The sequence below is a fragment of the Podarcis filfolensis genome (assembly GCF_964270895.1).
Source record: "Podarcis filfolensis genome assembly, chromosome: 3".
Classification (NCBI taxonomy): domain Eukaryota; kingdom Metazoa; phylum Chordata; class Lepidosauria; order Squamata; family Lacertidae; genus Podarcis; species Podarcis filfolensis.
Genome location: NC_139606.1, coordinates 4,676,222 through 4,694,438, shown reverse-complemented (window position 1 = coordinate 4,694,438; position 18,217 = coordinate 4,676,222). Strand labels below are relative to the sequence as shown.

The 18,217-nt window shown below is 43.0% G+C and overlaps 1 protein-coding gene across 2 annotated transcripts in view; it reads left to right on the top strand.

Annotated features, from left to right (window-relative positions):
- The window catches only part of PKHD1 (PKHD1 ciliary IPT domain containing fibrocystin/polyductin), a 238,340-nt gene that overhangs the window by 105,168 nt on the left and 114,955 nt on the right, over positions 1 to 18,217 (top strand). For both annotated transcript variants that reach the window (XM_083606347.1, XM_083606348.1), the window contains 5 exons: positions 9,060 to 9,267; positions 11,333 to 11,490; positions 13,418 to 13,612; positions 15,775 to 15,900; positions 16,605 to 16,738. In XM_083606347.1, coding sequence (XP_083462473.1) covers positions 9,060 to 9,267; positions 11,333 to 11,490; positions 13,418 to 13,612; positions 15,775 to 15,900; positions 16,605 to 16,738 — 821 coding nt within the window. The remainder of the gene's footprint in view (positions 1 to 9,059; positions 9,268 to 11,332; positions 11,491 to 13,417; positions 13,613 to 15,774; positions 15,901 to 16,604; positions 16,739 to 18,217) is intronic.

Sequence of the window (18,217 nt, the reverse complement as noted above, 5' to 3'; positions counted from 1 at the left end):
ATTAAGTTTCACTCAAAGCGTGTAATCCACCATTTAGTCGTAATGCAGTTGAGCCTCTATAAGTAAGATGGAAAAAAGAACACATACTTTTCTGCCTTCATGCTGTTTATGTCAAATACAAACACATTTTCCTGGTTCCAATATGGCATCAACCTAGCTTGTAGTATAAAACAAATTGGAGTGCTTGTCAACATTTTTATAGTTTTGAAATAAATGTGTATAGCTAGAGCAGATCTAAATCATTAAACAAACAGGCTTTTGAGGGGGAGGGAAATCAGCTGTCTGAGTAGACAGGGTTGAATGTAATTTAATTTCTTATTTTCCTTCCAAATAGAAAATTTGGAAGGAAGCGTTCTATAGCAATGGCTGAATCCTGATTGTTTAGTAACTGCCTGTCAGCTTCTTCCTTTGATATGTTAATATGACTAAGGGTTTTCCCAGAATTCTCTCCACGCGGCAGTCCTGTGCTCGGGTGGTCGGAGTAGACGGGGAAATTGCACTGTTGCCTTTGGCTTTACCCAGCTCCCCTGCCAATCAGACCACACTCCCCATAAACTGCCTGCCAATCACATGTCAGCTTTAAAGGAGGTCTCAGTCAGCTGGGGTAACTTGAATTTTTGACAATGTAATTATGGCCCTTGTGTCCACAGCAGAAGCCTGAATAGGATGGAGGGATTTTTTTTTTTATTTTTATTGATTGTTCAGAAGAGAAATTTATCAATGTCTCTGGCTCTGTTCATATGTATTCCCCAAGAAACTCTCTTGACAAGTTTCCAAAGAGAAATCTAGCTTGGTGGCCTTGGCCATATCTTTGTCCTTTCCATTATAATCGATCTAGACGGGCTGGCTGTAGTTCCTGAGAGAACATGCAGAATTTCAGGTGGTGCAAGCTTTGTCCAAGAGACAGCATGCAAAAGAATTACGGACGACATGCTGCAAATAAAACAAACCTATCCATTTTTTTCCACTACGGCACAGATGAACTGTTTGACTGTTTGATGAATCTGGTGCAGGATTCAACACTGGAAGTGTCTGAACTTGTGTGTGAACATGACGTATACAGAGTACCTTGATGCTATTCCTGACATAGTCAGGAATTCTCTCACCCTTCACTCTGTCCTTCTGTGCTGCTCCCTGCCTCTCTTGCTCTCTTATGGATAATTCCAGAGTCTTTGAAAACCTGAATCTTGGATGCAGAATAAACTAAACAAAGGCACTGTAGTTCTGAATCCAGTTCTCAGGCAACACTGAGAGCTTTGGGTTTCTCTGAGCTGATTGAGGTGTTTCCATTCTAGGCATTTAGCATGGAATTGCAATATTTAGATAGCTCACTTTGTACAGAGCATTTATATGATGCATCATCCAATTATTGTCATCCTGTATTTTCCCTACCAGAAGAATAGTACAATTTCTCCTGGTGTAGATACCATTAGTGATACTCTTCTATGCATATATTTGAAGGGCAGGAGTTAGAGGGAGGCTTGGGTATATATCTGGTGGCTAAACCAGTAACAGCTTAGCACACAGGCACCATAACCAATTTAGCATTTTGTGGTTTTTAAAAACTTTTATTTAATGTGAACTGCTAATTTTATCTAGTTGGAAATAGCACTAAAATGCTTTTAAAATTTTTATTTTAATATGCTCTATTTATTTTATTACATCGTAATACCAATTTAAATAATAGATAAAGGTAAAGGGACCCCTGACCATTAGGTCCAGTCGTGACCGACTCTGGGGTTGCGGCGTTCATCTCGCTTTATTGGCCGAGGGAGCCGGTGTTTGTCCGCAGACAGCTTCTGGGTCATGTGGCCAGCATGACTAAGCCGCTTCTGGCGAACCAGAGCAGCGCACAGAAACACCCGTTTACCTTCCCGCTGGAGTGGTACCTACTTATCTACTTGCACTTTGAGGTGCTTTCGAACTGCTAGGTGGGCAGGAGCAGAGACTGAGCAACGGGAGCTCACCCTGTCGTGGGGATTTGAACCGCCGACCTTCTGATTGGTAAGTCCTAGGCTCTGTGGTTTAACCCACAGCGCCACCCACGTCCCTATTTAAATAATAAATCAGAAGAAAAAAACCTTTCCAGTTGCCAGTTGCCACAATAAACCACTTTGCTGAAATGACATGGAAAGGGTTCTTCGGTCTCCCCCCCCCCCCCCGCAGCATTATAGTTTGCCGCATCCAGATGCAAGCTGTTCCTTGCAGGGCAATGAAATGGTGTCTACTGCAAAGATTATAGTGAATGTGTGCTTTGCTTCAAATGGTTGTTCAGGTGAATTGGACCTTCCTGTTCCTCATCTTCAGCACTGGATATGACATAGCAGAATGTATACATTAAAAAGTGCATACACCCAGCAGTGTGGAGAGTTAAACACAATTCTTCTTATAGCCAAAAGAAGCCCAGTGATTGGGTAACACTGGGAGCAACCTGTTTGGAAGTAGCTTTGGTTTCTCACCTTATTTTAGCGAGATGAAAGATGCTATGTACTTTGACATAAACCATGAATCATGAATAGTTGTTTAAAAATGTGAACTAGAGCTGAGCTCCTGTTGAAATGTGGACCTAGATCACAGCAAGTAATCTAATCAAGGCATCCTAGAGTTTTATGTATTCCAAATCCTAGGTTTGTCTTTTAACCAAGGAATCATCAGTCTTCCTTTCTTCATACCCCCGCCCCTCCAATTCCCCTTCATAATGACCGACCTTTAGCTCCTGAAGTTATAGGCAACAGATCTTAACATTTGGATGATCATCTTGCCCTACACTGATGTTCCTAAAAGCGCTCAGTCTGTCTCATTCACTAACTGCTTAGGAGATTAACTGGCAATAATGGAAAATGTGAGAAGCTGGTGATGAGTCTGTGTTGTACTTACGCACTTAGCCCTCATGATATCTTCCTCCCTTTCATAGCAGTGCAATCTGAATTACAGGTTCATTGCACTGCACATCACATCTTGCCAGCTTGGCCCCTGATGCTACTGTCAACTGACAATACCTATGGAAAATACTGGCAGCACTTTGCTAGCATTATAATGGTTGCAATATTGTAATGCAGCAGTTGGTTCACCCTAACTTAATTTGCTAGTGTTGGGCGGGACTAAATCCTAAATGTGGTGCTTTTAATAAATGATTTAGGGAAATGGTAAAATAACTGACTAAAAACAAGACTGTTGTTGCCAGTAGCAGATTGCAGGGCGGTGTGGTGGACCTTACCAGGGAGATTGGAAGAGGAAAGGCAGCGGGGAGTTCTGCTCATTCCCCTCTGGGGTGTGGCATTGCTGCCAGGCCTCTGATGCCTCAGCCCTAGGGAATTTCCCCTTGCCTGGAACTCTGGTCAGCAAGAGACCAATCCACTCTCTCACTGGCTGAGGGACTTGGATTCAGCCTGCCTGCAAATTGGCTAATTGCAGGTGAGCCCAGGGGTGGTCTTTTGGGTGGTGGGCGGAGTGGACTGGGGTCCAAAGAGGACTTCACTCCAGTCCACTCCATGAAAATAAAAGGTGGCCCACTCCTTCACTGGCACCACCGGTTCCCCCCCTCTTTTTCCTACCCACACTCTCTTGGTTTCATCTTGTTACCAGAAGTAGTTGTTTGGTGCTTGACCTCGCTATAGAGGCTCTCAGTCCCCATATTCAGGGCCAGGAGGTATTTTTCTGTCAGACTAATTGGCCTTGTCTGAGGGTTTTGCCTTCCTCCCAACTTTGGTGGGTTAGGCATGGTTGGAGGGGATGTTGTAAGCCTCTCCCTGTCCTTCTAGGGGAATGGAGTATCCCATTAATGGGATCCAGGATGAGGGGCTGAAATAGGCAAAAACTTTTATTGATTACAGGTGTAAGTAGTTTTTGGCCAAGTTATTGGGTATGTATCTGGTATCAAGCAATGCACCTACTGTTTAATAAATAAGGCGGGGCCATCCCCTGACATACATCAGATGTTACGATCCCGCCAGGGCCACCATTGGGAAGGGTGCTATGGCTGCTGGACTCCCAGACACCCCCCTTCCTGGACCCCTTTAATGGTGTCTCCAGATTGGCCTGTTCCAACAGACCATTGCCACCAATGCCTGTGCGGTTGGAAGGGGAGACACTGAGCATTCCACCCACGGCCGAATGGGGAGGAAAAAGAATGGGCCCCTGGAGCCCAGGGAAGTGGAGACCCCTAGCTACTGATATACTTTGAGACTTATGGAGAAGAATTGTCTTGAAGGCCTGCTTCTTGGGTAAGAGGAATAACACGTTCTTGAAAATTGCTCACGAGTATAAGCCACAAAACACTGTGATTGATTTAATATTTGTGTTTCTAGGTAGTTATCCCCTTTCCAAAATATTATGTATGGTGAAAAAAGAAAGAAGAAAAGTTGTCTGATATGAGATGGTACAAGAAAAGTTCCAAATTTTGCACCGTGCTGCAATGGGAAATTCTACTTTCCTGCAGTAGGCTGTTCTCCTTCTGAAGTACTTTCTCTTTGATACTAGGAAGCTTCAGGGGGTTTTGCTTAAGGAATTCTCAGTAACCCAGGACACTGAATATTCCTTAGCAGCAAATAGTGATACGGAATAGATTCATTTTCCATGTCTAGAGGACTTAGTCTTCATAAATAAGCAAAGACCTCCTGTTTTATCAGAGGGAACGTATGAAAAGCTTGCAGAGTGTCAACCAGCATATAAGCAACTTGAGAGAAGTTTGCTTTGCATCAACAAGCTGCCTACACAGAGAATTTGGCCTGAAGTGGCTTACGGAGGTGGCTCTAAACTTTCACGACAGGGAACAAACAGCGCCTGATTTATAGAAGTTGTGGAAGCTCCTTCCTATTTCAGCTACCCTGGTGCTCATAATGTTGCCAAAGCACAAATAGAAAAGATAGAAGAGAAAATCCACGTTGATTTTGAATGGCTGCAGTTTGCTCAGGTCAAACTTAACTTATCCAAGAGCTGTTTGGCAAAATGTTTAGAGGAAGATTTTAGGCTTCCAGAGCTGCTGAAGAAAAACTGAATGCAGGCTGTTGCTACAGGGCCACAATTCAATGGTATTGCACATGGTTTGCATGTAGAACAGGGGTAGCTGGCAGAGGAGCCAGGTATAGGGGTATAAGGGGTGCAAGAGGCTTCAGTCGCCTCAGTATTTTGAGGCAGGGGGTCCTGCCCTCCCAATATTGAGGGGGCCGACATTCCCTGCTGCTGCCAGGTGCCCTTTGCAGACCCCAGCCCCTGCCCAAGAGCCCAGGAACTGGGAGGGGGTTGGAATGAGCGAGAGTGAATATCGCCCTCCGCGTGTTCTGCCCCTGCCAGGCACATGCATGGAAATGGAGGCTGAGCACGGAGCCCAGCAGCCACGCTCTGTCTCTCCCCCCCTCCAATGCCATGAGGAGAAGGAGGCCGAGCACAGAGCACAGCTCCACGCTCCCCATTCAACACCCAGCGCCCAAGCACTGGCGGAATGCCAAGTGGCTTGGCCTGCTGCATGGAGGGGCAAGTTGGCGCCCCTGGTAGCTGGTAACCTTTTGTAGACTGGGGTCCATGTTGACCCTACCGATGGAGAGACCACTCTTGAAAAAGCAAAGAAAGGCCAAAGGCTTCTGAAGGCTGCAGATTCACTTGTTGGTGAGTCACAGGGCACTTCGGATGATGCAGAGCACTTACAACTCCAGCTCAGCGGCATGTTACGGGTTTTTGCATTGGGTGGGTGTTGAATTGCAGGATTGAGGACGTGGAAATTGCCCCCAAATTACCCCACTGCACTTGGGGAAGCCCACAGCAGAAGGTAAGAAAATTCATGGGGGGAAACTCCAGGTGTTTTTGGGTAGCCCATGGAGATCTTGGCATTTGATGCATTACTGTATTTTAATATTGTGTTGGAAGCCGCCCAGAGTGGCTGGGGAAACCCAGACAGATGGGCGGGGCATAATTAATTAATTAATTGATTGATTGATTGATTTGATGGTTTCAAATTTGGCAGCATTCTTCTGTGGGGAAGATATGCTTTATTTTCCTCCTAAAACAAAACAGAACAAATCCTATGGCCTTGGCCTAATAGTATGTTGATGGAAAGGGGGTGGCGGAGAAAAATAAAAGCAGGAGCCCTGACTATTTTTTTCTGAGGTCCCACACCCAACAACAGGATTTCCCAGGTACATTGCCTTGGTTGGATCCCTGCACTCCGCTGGCACATGTCCTCCCCGGCAGATGACTGAAAGAACAGATGACAGATGAATGTTGTCCTTGACAGAAAAAAATGGTTGCCAACCTCTGTTTACAGCCATCAACGATAGTTTCAGCATACTTTGCTTGTAATATTTCCCCTCTTTCTTGTTTTATTGTGTTAAACTTCAAATATACAGTTTCAGCACAAGCAGGTTATTTAACACCTCAAAGGATGCATCTATAAAGCAACTTTGTGCACCTAGTCTACTGAGTAGTTACCAAATTTCCCCAAAAACCTTATTTTCTCTTTTGAGTTGAAGAAGAATGGGGAGTGGGATGGAGGCTACTTTCTAACGCAGCTGAGAATGATGATGGCAATGGATTTGAAATGGGGTGCTCCACACAAGTACTGTTGCAGAAGAGTGCAGGTCGCATCCAGTTATTTTGTAGATATTCGGAGTAATACAGTATGCTGCATTGTTGATATTGCAATACATTGAAAGCATTTATGTGTCTTAATTTACAGAGTGCACAGTTATGTTTCTCTTCAAACTGGTGTAGGTGTTGCCTCCAAAAATAGTCTGTGGAAGAGTTGTTTTCCAACCGGCACTAGTTAATAATTAAAAAATGAATTAAATAATTGAGGAGTTGCATTGAGCCAATCCATATTTTAGTACTTGGGAATGTTTCCAGTGGCAGGCCTTTTGGTAAAGAATAATCGGAGTGATTTTAATTTCCCTTGCTTTTGACTGCCATCCTTTTATGAGAAATAGAATGCCATCTCTGGTGGGTTTATTTCTGCCCCCCTCCCCAAGTACTGCTGTGGTGCTTGCGATAGCCCCTTGAGAACAATCTGTTTCTGGTGACAAGTCTTCTTCCCAAAGCATTTCGTCTGTTGCAGAGGGCAAGCAAAGGGGTGATGGATCATCTTGAAAATCGTCAGAGGAAGCATTTGCCCCCCAGGCCTTGTTCTCCCTAAGTTCTTCCCTCATCCCAGTGCCAAATTTTCTTTGGAATTGGCTCAGACTCCAGTTTTTGGAGGAAATCCAGCTTGTTGTTCTGAAGAGGTGGAACTCAGTGGAGGTTTCTCCGGGGGAATTCAAGGCGATGCTAAAATGGCATGGAAGGCGACTTCAGCAACTATTAGTCACTCCTGGTTGGCACAGCTGTTGGAACTTTCAGCTAATGAACCAGTAATTTATGAAAGCTGGGAAAGCTGATGATCTATCTTTTCTGCTTTTGGATTATTTCCACAATTCATGAAGGTTAATCAAGTGTCAGGTTCCCAGTATACGGGTATAGATGTACTCATTAATACTTGTGGTCATAGATTGCTTGTTATGCCATGAGAGTTCAGAGTCCTTGTTTTCTAATTTTGAATGGAATGTGATTGTATTAATGGCAGGAACTGATCATTTGTTTTTCATTTCACTCAGCTTTCCCAACTCTTAACTCCCATCAGTCTCAGCCATTGGATGATGTAGGGGGTAGTCCAAGACTTCAGGAAATCAGTCAGTCTGAGAAGGCTTGTCTAAGTGGGGTCAACGCAGTGTATTTTTCTTTATTGCATTTTAGACATGCAGACTGATGTCTGTCTTTTAGGTTTTTCCTTTGGCATGGCCTGTGCATAACTTTGCCTATTTAACCATCTTAGCTCACAGTAAATAGGAGGCATTGACAATTCCACATGGTTTAAGTTGCCTTATAATATGCCTACAACGTTACTTACAATAAATGGTTTCCTTTCCTCTCTTGTGTGTGTCTAGATGTCATTGTATTCCAATATCTTCTGTGATCTTTGCTCCTGCAACTCCGCCATCCTCAGACTCTTGGAAGCCTCATACTTTTAAAAATGTTTCTGCGCTCTTTTGTTGCCCAGCATCTCTGGACTTCTCTCTGTGTAGATGTGGTGCCCTATAACTCTTCAAAACTCACCTTAACTTGAGATCCCTTCATTGCAGGGGGGCTGGGCTAGATGACCCTTGGGATCTCTTCCAACTCTACGGCTCTATGATTTCTACCAAGCCTAAGTGCATGGTCCAGCGTTTGCTCACACCCCTTGCCACTTTCTTCTTTCCACATTGTCAACACCAAATGTGTAAGTTCATTGGATGTAGGATCCTAAATTTTTGGTTATGGAATTCTTACAAAATGCCATGCATCTTGATGGTGTTGTATTAACAGTAATTTGTAGATGACAAGCTCCCTGAAAGTGTATTGCCGAAAGGTTCTCAGATACTTCACACTGACCTTGATACAGTAATCGATATGCAAAACAGAGTCTTCCGCCTCCACCCACATGGGGACTTTTAGAATCCTTTGTTTGCATAACAGTTGCATCAAAAATACCGACTGCATTGTCGGCATGGATCATTGCTTTCTCTGTTTCCACATCACCCTTCTCTGTTGGCCTCCAAGTGCTTGAGGGTTTTCGTCTTTGTTTTGTTCTACATGATCATTTCAGTGTGCATGGAAGAAAAATGAGTGTGCTGCTCTGTATTTTAACTGGCCTTAAGTTTAAAACAAACACAGAAGAGGGGAGAATGATTATTTAATGAGACGATTCATATTAATACATTAGCTTTAGCTTTACTGAAAGGGAAAGAAGAGAACATTTAAGAAAACTTTCAGAAGAAGGACCTGGGACTTCACTCATTTCTCTGAGCATTGCCACCATTGTGGCATATTATTCATAAATTCATTTAAAAGCTTTGGGAGAATTTCAATGTAGCACCAAAAAGGTTGTTCCAACAGTGCAAGCATGCATAGTTGTTTGTTACTGATTTTGCTTGAATTGTAGGTTTGAAATAGTTGGGAGATGAGATCAGAATGCTTAGTTTGTATGACGAAAATGTCAAGCTACAATACCTTTGCGCTCCGTCTCTCTCTTTATGTCTCTACACATTATGTTGTAGGTTGTGTCCCTAAAGTGACAGTCACACACTTGAAATCAGCCGCACGTCTCAATGATACAAAATTAGTTCTGGTGGATCATGTGGACTGGAAACCTGGAGATGAAGTTGTTATATGTGGAGGAGGGCCTAGAAGTGACCAGAAACAAGAGGAAGTCGTGACTGTCAAGACTGTAAATGGCACAGAACTCTATGTTTCATCTCCGCTCAGGTATTTTTTCAGCAGACCTTGATGTTAATGTAAAGCTCATACAATTGGTCTTGGTATCTGAAGAAGTGTGCATGCACACGAACGCTTATACCAAGAACAAACTGAATTGGTCTCTAAGGTGCTACTGGACTTCTTCTTCAGTGTATCTGAAGAAGTATGCATGCACACGAAAGCTTATACCACAACAAACTTAGTTACCCTATATTCTAATTCAGATTCAATTCTCTAAATATTACAATTGTTCTTGGTTATTCTTCTTACGTTAAGGCTGCAATCCTAAATACAATTACTGTCAGGCTTCCACTGGTTGACTGAGTACACAGGTTTCCGACTTTCTTCTTCTTCTTCTTCTTCTTCTTCTTCTTCTTCTTCTTCTTCTTCATTCTAATTCTAATTCTAATTCTTCTTCTTCTTCTCTTTATTCCAGGATTCCCTACTATGCTTAAACATAGATCAGGTTACATGATTCAGAAGTCACAGCAGAGCTGTAAGATACATGGCCACGCATAAGCTTAGAAGTTGTCTCAACACTTAACACCCCCCCCCCAAAGCTTCCCTTTTGAAGAACGAGGTGGCACAGTCATTCACACTGTTTTCCCCCAAGCCACAGGACTGGGCAAGCCAAAGGGCACTCCTATGAGTAGGCTGGATCTGCTGAGACTTTGCACCAGAGGCAGAGTTGACATGGCTGCCTCAAATGGGTGTTACCTCCCCAGAGGTAGGGAGCACCTCCCTGACAGGAGGCAGCAGTGGAGGCAGGTTCGGTGGCTCTCCTGTGGTGGCCAGATTATCTGATGTCACTGAGCTGGGCCTCTTCTCTGAGAACCCACTCCATCCAAAAACATTATCTGCCTGCTTGCCTGTTACATTTATCTAGCCCCTCTATCTTGCAAGAGACTCAAGGTGGTGTCTATGGTTCTTCTTATCCCAGTTTCATCATCACAACAACCCTATAAGGTAGGCTAGGAGATGGTGGCTGGCCCAAGGTCACCCAGTGAGTTTCAGGGCTGAGTGGGGATTTGAACCCTGGTCTCCCAGGTCATAGTCCAAAACGCTAAGCATTACACCACACTGCCTCTAGATCATCACCTGCCACACCACTGGGCTCTTCTCCAGAATCCAGTTCGGCACCCTCATCCCATTCCTCTGCCCTTCTCTGGCCAATCCTGTCAAGACATTTCCATGTGGCTCATGACATTTACTAAGGAGCAATCCAAACATCTCTCAGGTCCACCTCACGGCCATTGCATGAGGCCCAGTGTGGGGTAATAGGGCGCATAAGTGTGCATAGCCATCTTAACTGTGTCCCTCCCACCAACCATCTGTTTTAGCTGCTGTGCACCAGCAGGGTTGCAAATGCACTGCTCTGTAAAGTCCTACTGGTGTGGAAGGGTGGGGAGATTTGGATTGTGCCCTAACCCTTATTGCATTCAATGGGTCTTCTCATAAACATTTTAAGGACTGAACTATTAATATGCACAGTACTGCTTGTAATGATATAGGAGAAATTACTGTAACCTTGCACTTGTACAGTGAAGCTGCATTCATGTGGTTGCATCACAACTCAAGCGGCCACTTATGTGCATGGTTATATGCGTAGACTGGGTACAATTGGAGAAGAAGGGAAACTATTATTTGCATTCTCAGAAAATCCCACTCTTATTGTTGCAGCACATAATCCAGGGCTCAGCACTGGAGCTAAACATGTGTTCCAAGCCCCAAAGACCTTGCATCTCCTATTTCCAAAGGGGTAGTCTCTGGAAACCAAAACCAACAAAGAGTCTTGTGGCATCTTTAAAGTCTTAAGCAAATTTATCATTGCATAATTTATCACGGCAAATTTATTATCATTGCAAATAATATTATGCTGGCAAATTTAACATCAAACAAACCAAGTTTTTTCCTTGTTTGGTTTGGGTTGAGGTGGGGCAATTGCAAGCAGCTCGTCAGAAGATAATGAAAGGTCAAAAGTTATGGATGACAACTGAATTCTGGCTCTCATTTGTGACTAGATTTATGGTACAAAAATCTAAGCTGGCTACGATTGTTCCTATGTATCCTATAGGTATCCTCATGGTATTGCCAAAGAACAGGTGTCTGGAGAGCACCATGTTTTCAGAGCTCTTGTGGCATTGGTCAGTCGGAGTGTGGTCATCCATGGAAATGTCACCACGGAAAGGGCTTCCCACCTGCAGCAGTGCAAAGAAGCAGATATTTCAGGAGGTGAGAGAGAGGGTACTCTAAGGGTAACATAAAGAGATTAATAGAATCACAGAATTGGAAGGGACCCAAGGGTCATCTAGTCCAAGCCTTGCAGTGCAGGAAGCCTTGACAGACGGCCATCCAACTTTGCTTGACAACCTCCAAGGAAGGAGAGTTTACCACCTCTCATGGGAATCTGTTCCACTGTCGAACAGCTCTTACTGCCAGAAAGTTCTTCCTAATGTTGAATCAGAATCTCCTTTCTTGTACCTTGAAGCCATTGGTTCTGATCCTACCCTCCAGAACAGGAGAAAACAATCATGTTCCCTCTTCCATGTGACAGCTCTTAAGATATTTGAAGATGGCTATCCTATCTCCTCTCAGTCTCCTCTTTTCCAGGCTACACATACCCAGCTCCTTCAACCGCTCCTCATAAGGCTTGATTTCCAGACCCTTGATCATCTTGGTTGCCATCCTCTGCACATGTTCCAGCTTGTCAACATCCTTCTTAAATTGTGATGCCCAGAATTGAACATAGTGTTTCAAGTGTGGTGTGACAAAGGCAGAATAGAGCAATACTGTTACTTCCCTTGCTCTGGACACTATACTTCTCTTGATGGGCAGGGTATTTATATATTTAATTATTTAATGTTTGTGCAGTCTAGAATAATGTTAGCCTTTTTGCTGCTGCATCACACTGTTTACTCATGTTAAGTTTGTGGTCCACCAAGACCCCTAGATCCTTTTCACATTTGCTGCTAGTAAGACAGGGGTCCCCCATCCTATATTTGTGCATCTGGTTCTTTCCCCCTAAGTGCAGAACTTGTCCCTTCTGAAATTCATTTTGTTAGCCTGGGCCTAGTTCTCCAATCTGTTAAGGTCATTTTGAATTCTGATTCTGTTTTCTGCGGCATTAGCTACCCCTCCAGTTTGGTGTCCTCTGTAAATTTGATGAGCATCCCCTCAATTCTTTCATCCAAGTCATTTATAAAGATGTTGAACAACAAAGGGCCCAGGACAGAACCCTACGGCATCCCACTTGTCACATTTTTTTCCACAATGATGAGGAACCATAGCTGTGTTCCAGTCTGCATACTAGTATGGGACCAGCTGGGGATGGGAGGATATGTAAATTTTGGTTTTCTTAGTTTTTCATTGCTTCAATCTTAAATTTAGTACTCCACATTTCTGCAGTGATTTGAAAAAAAATCCTTATTAAGGTTTCAATGCGAATTTCTCCTAATGAACACATTTTTAGTGCAGTTTTGACTAATGCACATATTTTTGCAAGTAATTTATCATAATAAAATGCATGATTGCATTTTTGTGTGGTATTTTCACTAATATATTCATTTTAATGAACATTTCCCCTATATATTTGTAATTATTCATTGGAGACCTGCCTCACAAAATTCAGATAAGTATGAATTTTGAGGGATGTCTGTGTTTTTGTTCTCATTCTTTCAGAAAGTGCAAATTAATAGATTTGGCTTTAAATGTGAATTTCTCTTCCATCCATAGCACCAGTGAATTAAATTAGTTCATTTTAGAATGCAAACCAAACAAACTTCCCTACTCCATCCCTTCTTGTTAGTCACATTTGGGGTAACCTGAACATTTCAGAAACAATTTTGTTAATTATTTGTCACTAAAATTCTTCTTGAGCAGGACTAGTAGAAGAACAGATGTTATTATTTGCTTTGCACATTTATGATTTTTTGTGTGAATGGTCATCATGTGAGCACTCTAATGAACAAACATTGTGCCACCAGCCTGAGTAAGTTTTACCTACTTCACCCCCAGTGAGTGGAGCATGTCATAAACCTAAAGTATTTCATGACTCATGATTACATCTCTTTTTTTGTAATTTGATGGAAGATTGTGAAGATGCCTCATACTTTTTAAACATTTGCCCTACATGCTATACACCTTCACCATTGCTTTTCAGACGTCTCAGACTGTTTCTACAAGAAAAGTGAGAGGAAACTTGGATCGCGGGATATGGGGGCTGTTGTCATTGTGCAGGCCTACAGTGGTGAAGAGACTCAGCTTCATTTAGATGGTGTACAGTTCCGGCATGTAGGCCAAGCTTTCCAGAAGCATCTCAGTGCACTGACCATTGCTGGCAATGCCCACATGACTAGTGAGCAAAAATTATTATATTTTGTATCTTAGCAGCCTTTTAAAAAACAAACAGTTGTTGGCCTTAACTGAGTTCCATCATAAGTCTTGTTTCTGAGCACAATTCAAAGTGTTGGTTTTGACCTTTAAAGCCCTAAACGGTCTTGGCCCAGTATACCTGAAGGAGCGTCTCCACCCCCATCATTCTGCCCAGATGCTGAGGTCCAGCGCCGAGGGCCTTCTGGCGGTTCCCTCATTGCGATGAGCAAAGCTACAGGGAACCAGGCAGAGGGCCTTCTCGGTAGTGGCGCCCGTCCTGTGGAACGCCCTTCCCAACAGATGTCAAAGAGATAAACAACTACCTAACATTTCGAAGACATTTGAAGGCAGCCCTGTTCTGGGAAGTTTTTAATGTATGACATTTTAATGTATTTTTAATCTTTGTTGGAAGCCGCCCAGAGTGGCTGGGGAAACCCAGCCAGATGGGCGGGGTACAAATAAATTATGTTCATGTTCAACTGAGTAGACCTTTATTTCAGTCAGACAATAACACCCAGAAATTTTTTGGAGGTGTCACTTTTTCTGGACTAATAAAAGGAGATTTTTGGTAACCATTGGTCAGTCCAAAATGTCCTTTTCTGGGGTGATGTCACCATGATGCTTCAACAGGTGCTGGGTGATCAACTTTAAATATCTCTGGATGAAGCTGGTTATCTAGAAATATTTCAGTTGGCTTCCAGATTCTTTGGGGGAGCAAGACCAGAACACTTTCTTGGTTACCCTGTAGGATGACATTCACAAGACAGACAGGAATGAGGGATCAGGACTACAGCTCGTGGTTGATCTGCATTTAGATCCAGACAGACTGATTGCTTCCCAAATGCTCAGTTGGCACTTTAACTTGGTAGGTATGCCAACTGCAGCATATCTTCTAGGGGAAATGTGATCAGGTTGTAGTTATCTATGCCCTGGTGGCATCCAGGTTAGATTACAGCAATGCTCTAATTGAGGAGTTGCCCATGAAGACTATGTGGAAACTTCATTTCATTTGGTATAAAGCTGAAAGGCTGCTGACTGTTACTTATAAGAAAGAATGTATGTTTTCAGTTTTTAGGGTTTCACTGGCATTTGATGTGTTCCCGGGCACAATTCAAACTGCTGGTCTTGTCCTATAAAGCCCTAAATAGCTTAGAACCAAGAGCCACCTGGTTCCACAGGGATCAGCTCAATTGTTATGATCTTATTTGGAGGACGGACTTTAAGAACTCACATGCTCAGAACCAAGGTTCTGAGTCTCCCTGGTGGTCTTTATTTAGAAAATGATGGCCTTTATTTAGAAAATGTGTAGACTGCTTAAAATTTTAAATTTCTGAGCAATGTGTAATATAAAAAACAAAACAAAAAACATGATATAGAATTAATAAACACAAGACAGAATTAATAGATACCTCATATGGCAAGATGCCAAATAACAGAACAATCTAAGCATGTTTAGTTTACTGGGACTTACCCTCAAACCCTCAAGTAATGGGACGGGGGTGGCACTGTGGGTTAAACCACAGAGCCTAGGACTTGCTGATCAGAAGGTCGGCTGTTCGAATCCCCACATCGGGGTGATCTCCCGTTGCTCGGTCCCTGCTCCTGCCAACCTAGCAGTTAAAAAGCATGTCAAAAGTGCAAGTAGATAAATAGGTACCACTTCAGTGGGAAGGTAAACGGCGTTTCCGTGCACTGCTCTGGTTTGCCAGAAGCGGCTTAGTCATGCTGGCCACATGACCCAGAAGCTGTACACCGGCTCCCTCGGCCAATAAAGCGAGATGAGCGCCGCAACCCCAGAGTCAGTCACAACTGGACCTAATGGTTAGGGGTCCCTTTAACTTTACCTTTTACTCTCAAGTAAGCATGCATAGGATAAAACCCCTGTTCTTTCCCTAGGTTTTAGTGGGGAACAGGCTTTTAGCTCCAGTTGCTTTTTAAATCTCTGTTTGCTTTGATTTGTTACGCTGCACTTTCGGTTATTTATTTATATATTATTTTTAAATATGATGCAAGCTGTCTTATGAAATATGATTGAAAGACAGGATAAAAACATTTTAAGCGAAAATAAATAGAAATGAAGATACAGCATGAAATTCTACTTCTATCTAATTCTACTGCTTTATACAATTCTTCTTCTTCTTCTAGATTCTTATTTTCGAAACTGTGCTGTATTAGATTCTTTTGCTCGTGGAATTAGCCTGCATGGGGTGTCAGATTTCAGGGTGGAAAACAACATTTTTTACAACATTATGGGCCATGGAGTTAGAGTGGGTAAGTTATACAAAATAAATTTGTGTTATGAAATATTAGTAGAAATTTTCAAGAAGATTCATTTTCCTCAAAACTATATTTTTTCTTAAAAATTTCCATACTTTTTACTTGACATTTCACTCCTTTCATTTTATTGCTTAGTTTCAAAAACTTTCAATTTCCCCTTAAGATGAAAAACAGACATTTTATATAAAACCAGAAAATGTCAGTTAAATAAAAGCAGCAAAACTATTCTAAGTATTTAAAAATTGAAATAATGTATATGGTGCTGATTGTTTGACCTACAGAACCTGATACAGCACTGTGGATTTTGTAATTCCTTCTACTTATTTGTCTCTTTGGTTTACAAGCACTTGAGGGAAATCTTGATCTTTGCAACACAAGTCAAAATGCTGCAAACAAAATGGATGAAATTTTTATTACAGAACTGTAATCTAGTCTCCATCTAAACAAAAGATGGGATTCTCTGGACCATCTCCATCGTTTTTGTCCCCCAGCAGCCTTTTGTTGCTTTGCCCACAAGTTGTGTCCCATTTCTTAATCATGCCTTTGAAACAGTAAGCAAAGTGTCACTGATTTGCCATTTAGCTCTGGGTTACTGAGCGGGAACCAACTAATGAACATCTCAAAGTATATATTATGTGACCACTGCATGTCTTGCCTCTGTGGCACCTTGTTAATGTGTTATCTTCGTTTGTTTTTAGGAGATTCACTGGATCAAAATAACTTATTATGGCACAATACAGTTATTGGGCTTTCTGGAACTGATGGGCTTTCCAGTGTTGAAACCTTGTCACCTGCTGGATTCTATATCCAGGCTCCTGATGATTTGATAGAGGTGAGCTGTAAGGATGTCACAGAGCACCAAGATAAGTGACAGTGTTTTCACAAGATTCCCCTCTTCCTTTAGATTCTGTTTGTTGTCAAACAGTTACCTCTGGGAAGTCCACAAGCACGGTGTGAAAGCAATAGCCCCTCTGCCATTGTGGCACCCCAGTAGCCATCATGACTAATAGCAATGGATAGGCCAACCTTTGTAAAGGTAAAGGACCCCTGTCAGTTAAGTCCAGTTGTGAATGATTCTGGGGTTGCAGCGCTCATCTCGCTTTATTGGCCAAGGGAGCTGGCGTACAGCTTCTGGGTCATGTGGCCAGCATGACTAAGCCGCTTCTGGCGAACCAGAGCAGCGCACGGAAACGCCGTTTACCTTCCCGCCGGAGTGGTACCTATTTATCTACTTGCACTTTGACGTGCTTTTGAACTGCTAGGTTGGCAGGAGCAGGGACCGAGCAACGGGAGCTCACCCCGTTGCGGGGATTCGAACCGCCGACCTTCCGATCGGCAAGCCCAGGAGGCTCAGTGGTTTAGACCACAGCGCCACCTGCGTTATAAATTTGTCTAATTGTGCTGCATGAAAAGGAGTACTTTCTTTTGTCTGATGACGGTGATTTGTACCCCGCTATTCCTCCCAGGAGTTTAAGGTGGCATGCATGTTTCTCCACCTCCATTTTATCTTCACAACAGTCGTGTGAGGTAGGTTAGGGTGGGAGTGAGTGGCTGGCTCAAGATCACCCAGTGAATTTCCGGGCAAAACCAAAACCTAAGCTGGGTTCTTTCCAGTCCTGGTCCAACACACAAGAGTTCTTGAGTTCTTGAGCTATGAGAGAGAGGTGGGGAAATCCCTCCTGCTTTCCCACACCATTCAAGCTATTTCTTTCATGGTAGAGTGGTGATTATAGGGGATTAGGCCTGTTTCTCCTCCTGGGAGCGCATATGAGCGATATATTCTCATTTATTAAATAACCATGGTTTCCCCTCCTGTTTTGGATGTTGGGAGAGGGAGGGGCAATTCACATAATTCTAAGTACTAATGTAAATATTTTTATGCAAGTCAACTGTTATGACTTGCATAACAATGTTTATACAGTGGTACCTTGGGTTAAGAACTTAATTTGTTCTGGAGGTCCGTTCTTAACCTGAAACCGTTCTTAACCTGAAGCACCACTTTAGCTAATGGGGCCTCCTGCTGCTGCCGCGCCACTGGAGCACGATTTCTGTTCTCATCCTGAAGCACAGTTCTTAACCGGAGGTACTATTTCTGGGTTAATAGAATCTGTAAGCAGAAGCGTCTGTAACCTGAAGCGTCTGTAACCCGAGGTACCACTGTACTGGTACTTGGGATGATGTCTCAGAATATGTGACTACATGTACAATCTAGGGCTTAATTCTCACAAACCACAGATGAAGTAGTTGAGTTATGTTTGGAGCACTTTGCTTCAGCCTGTAGTCAGAGACACACATGACTAAGTGCTGCTCC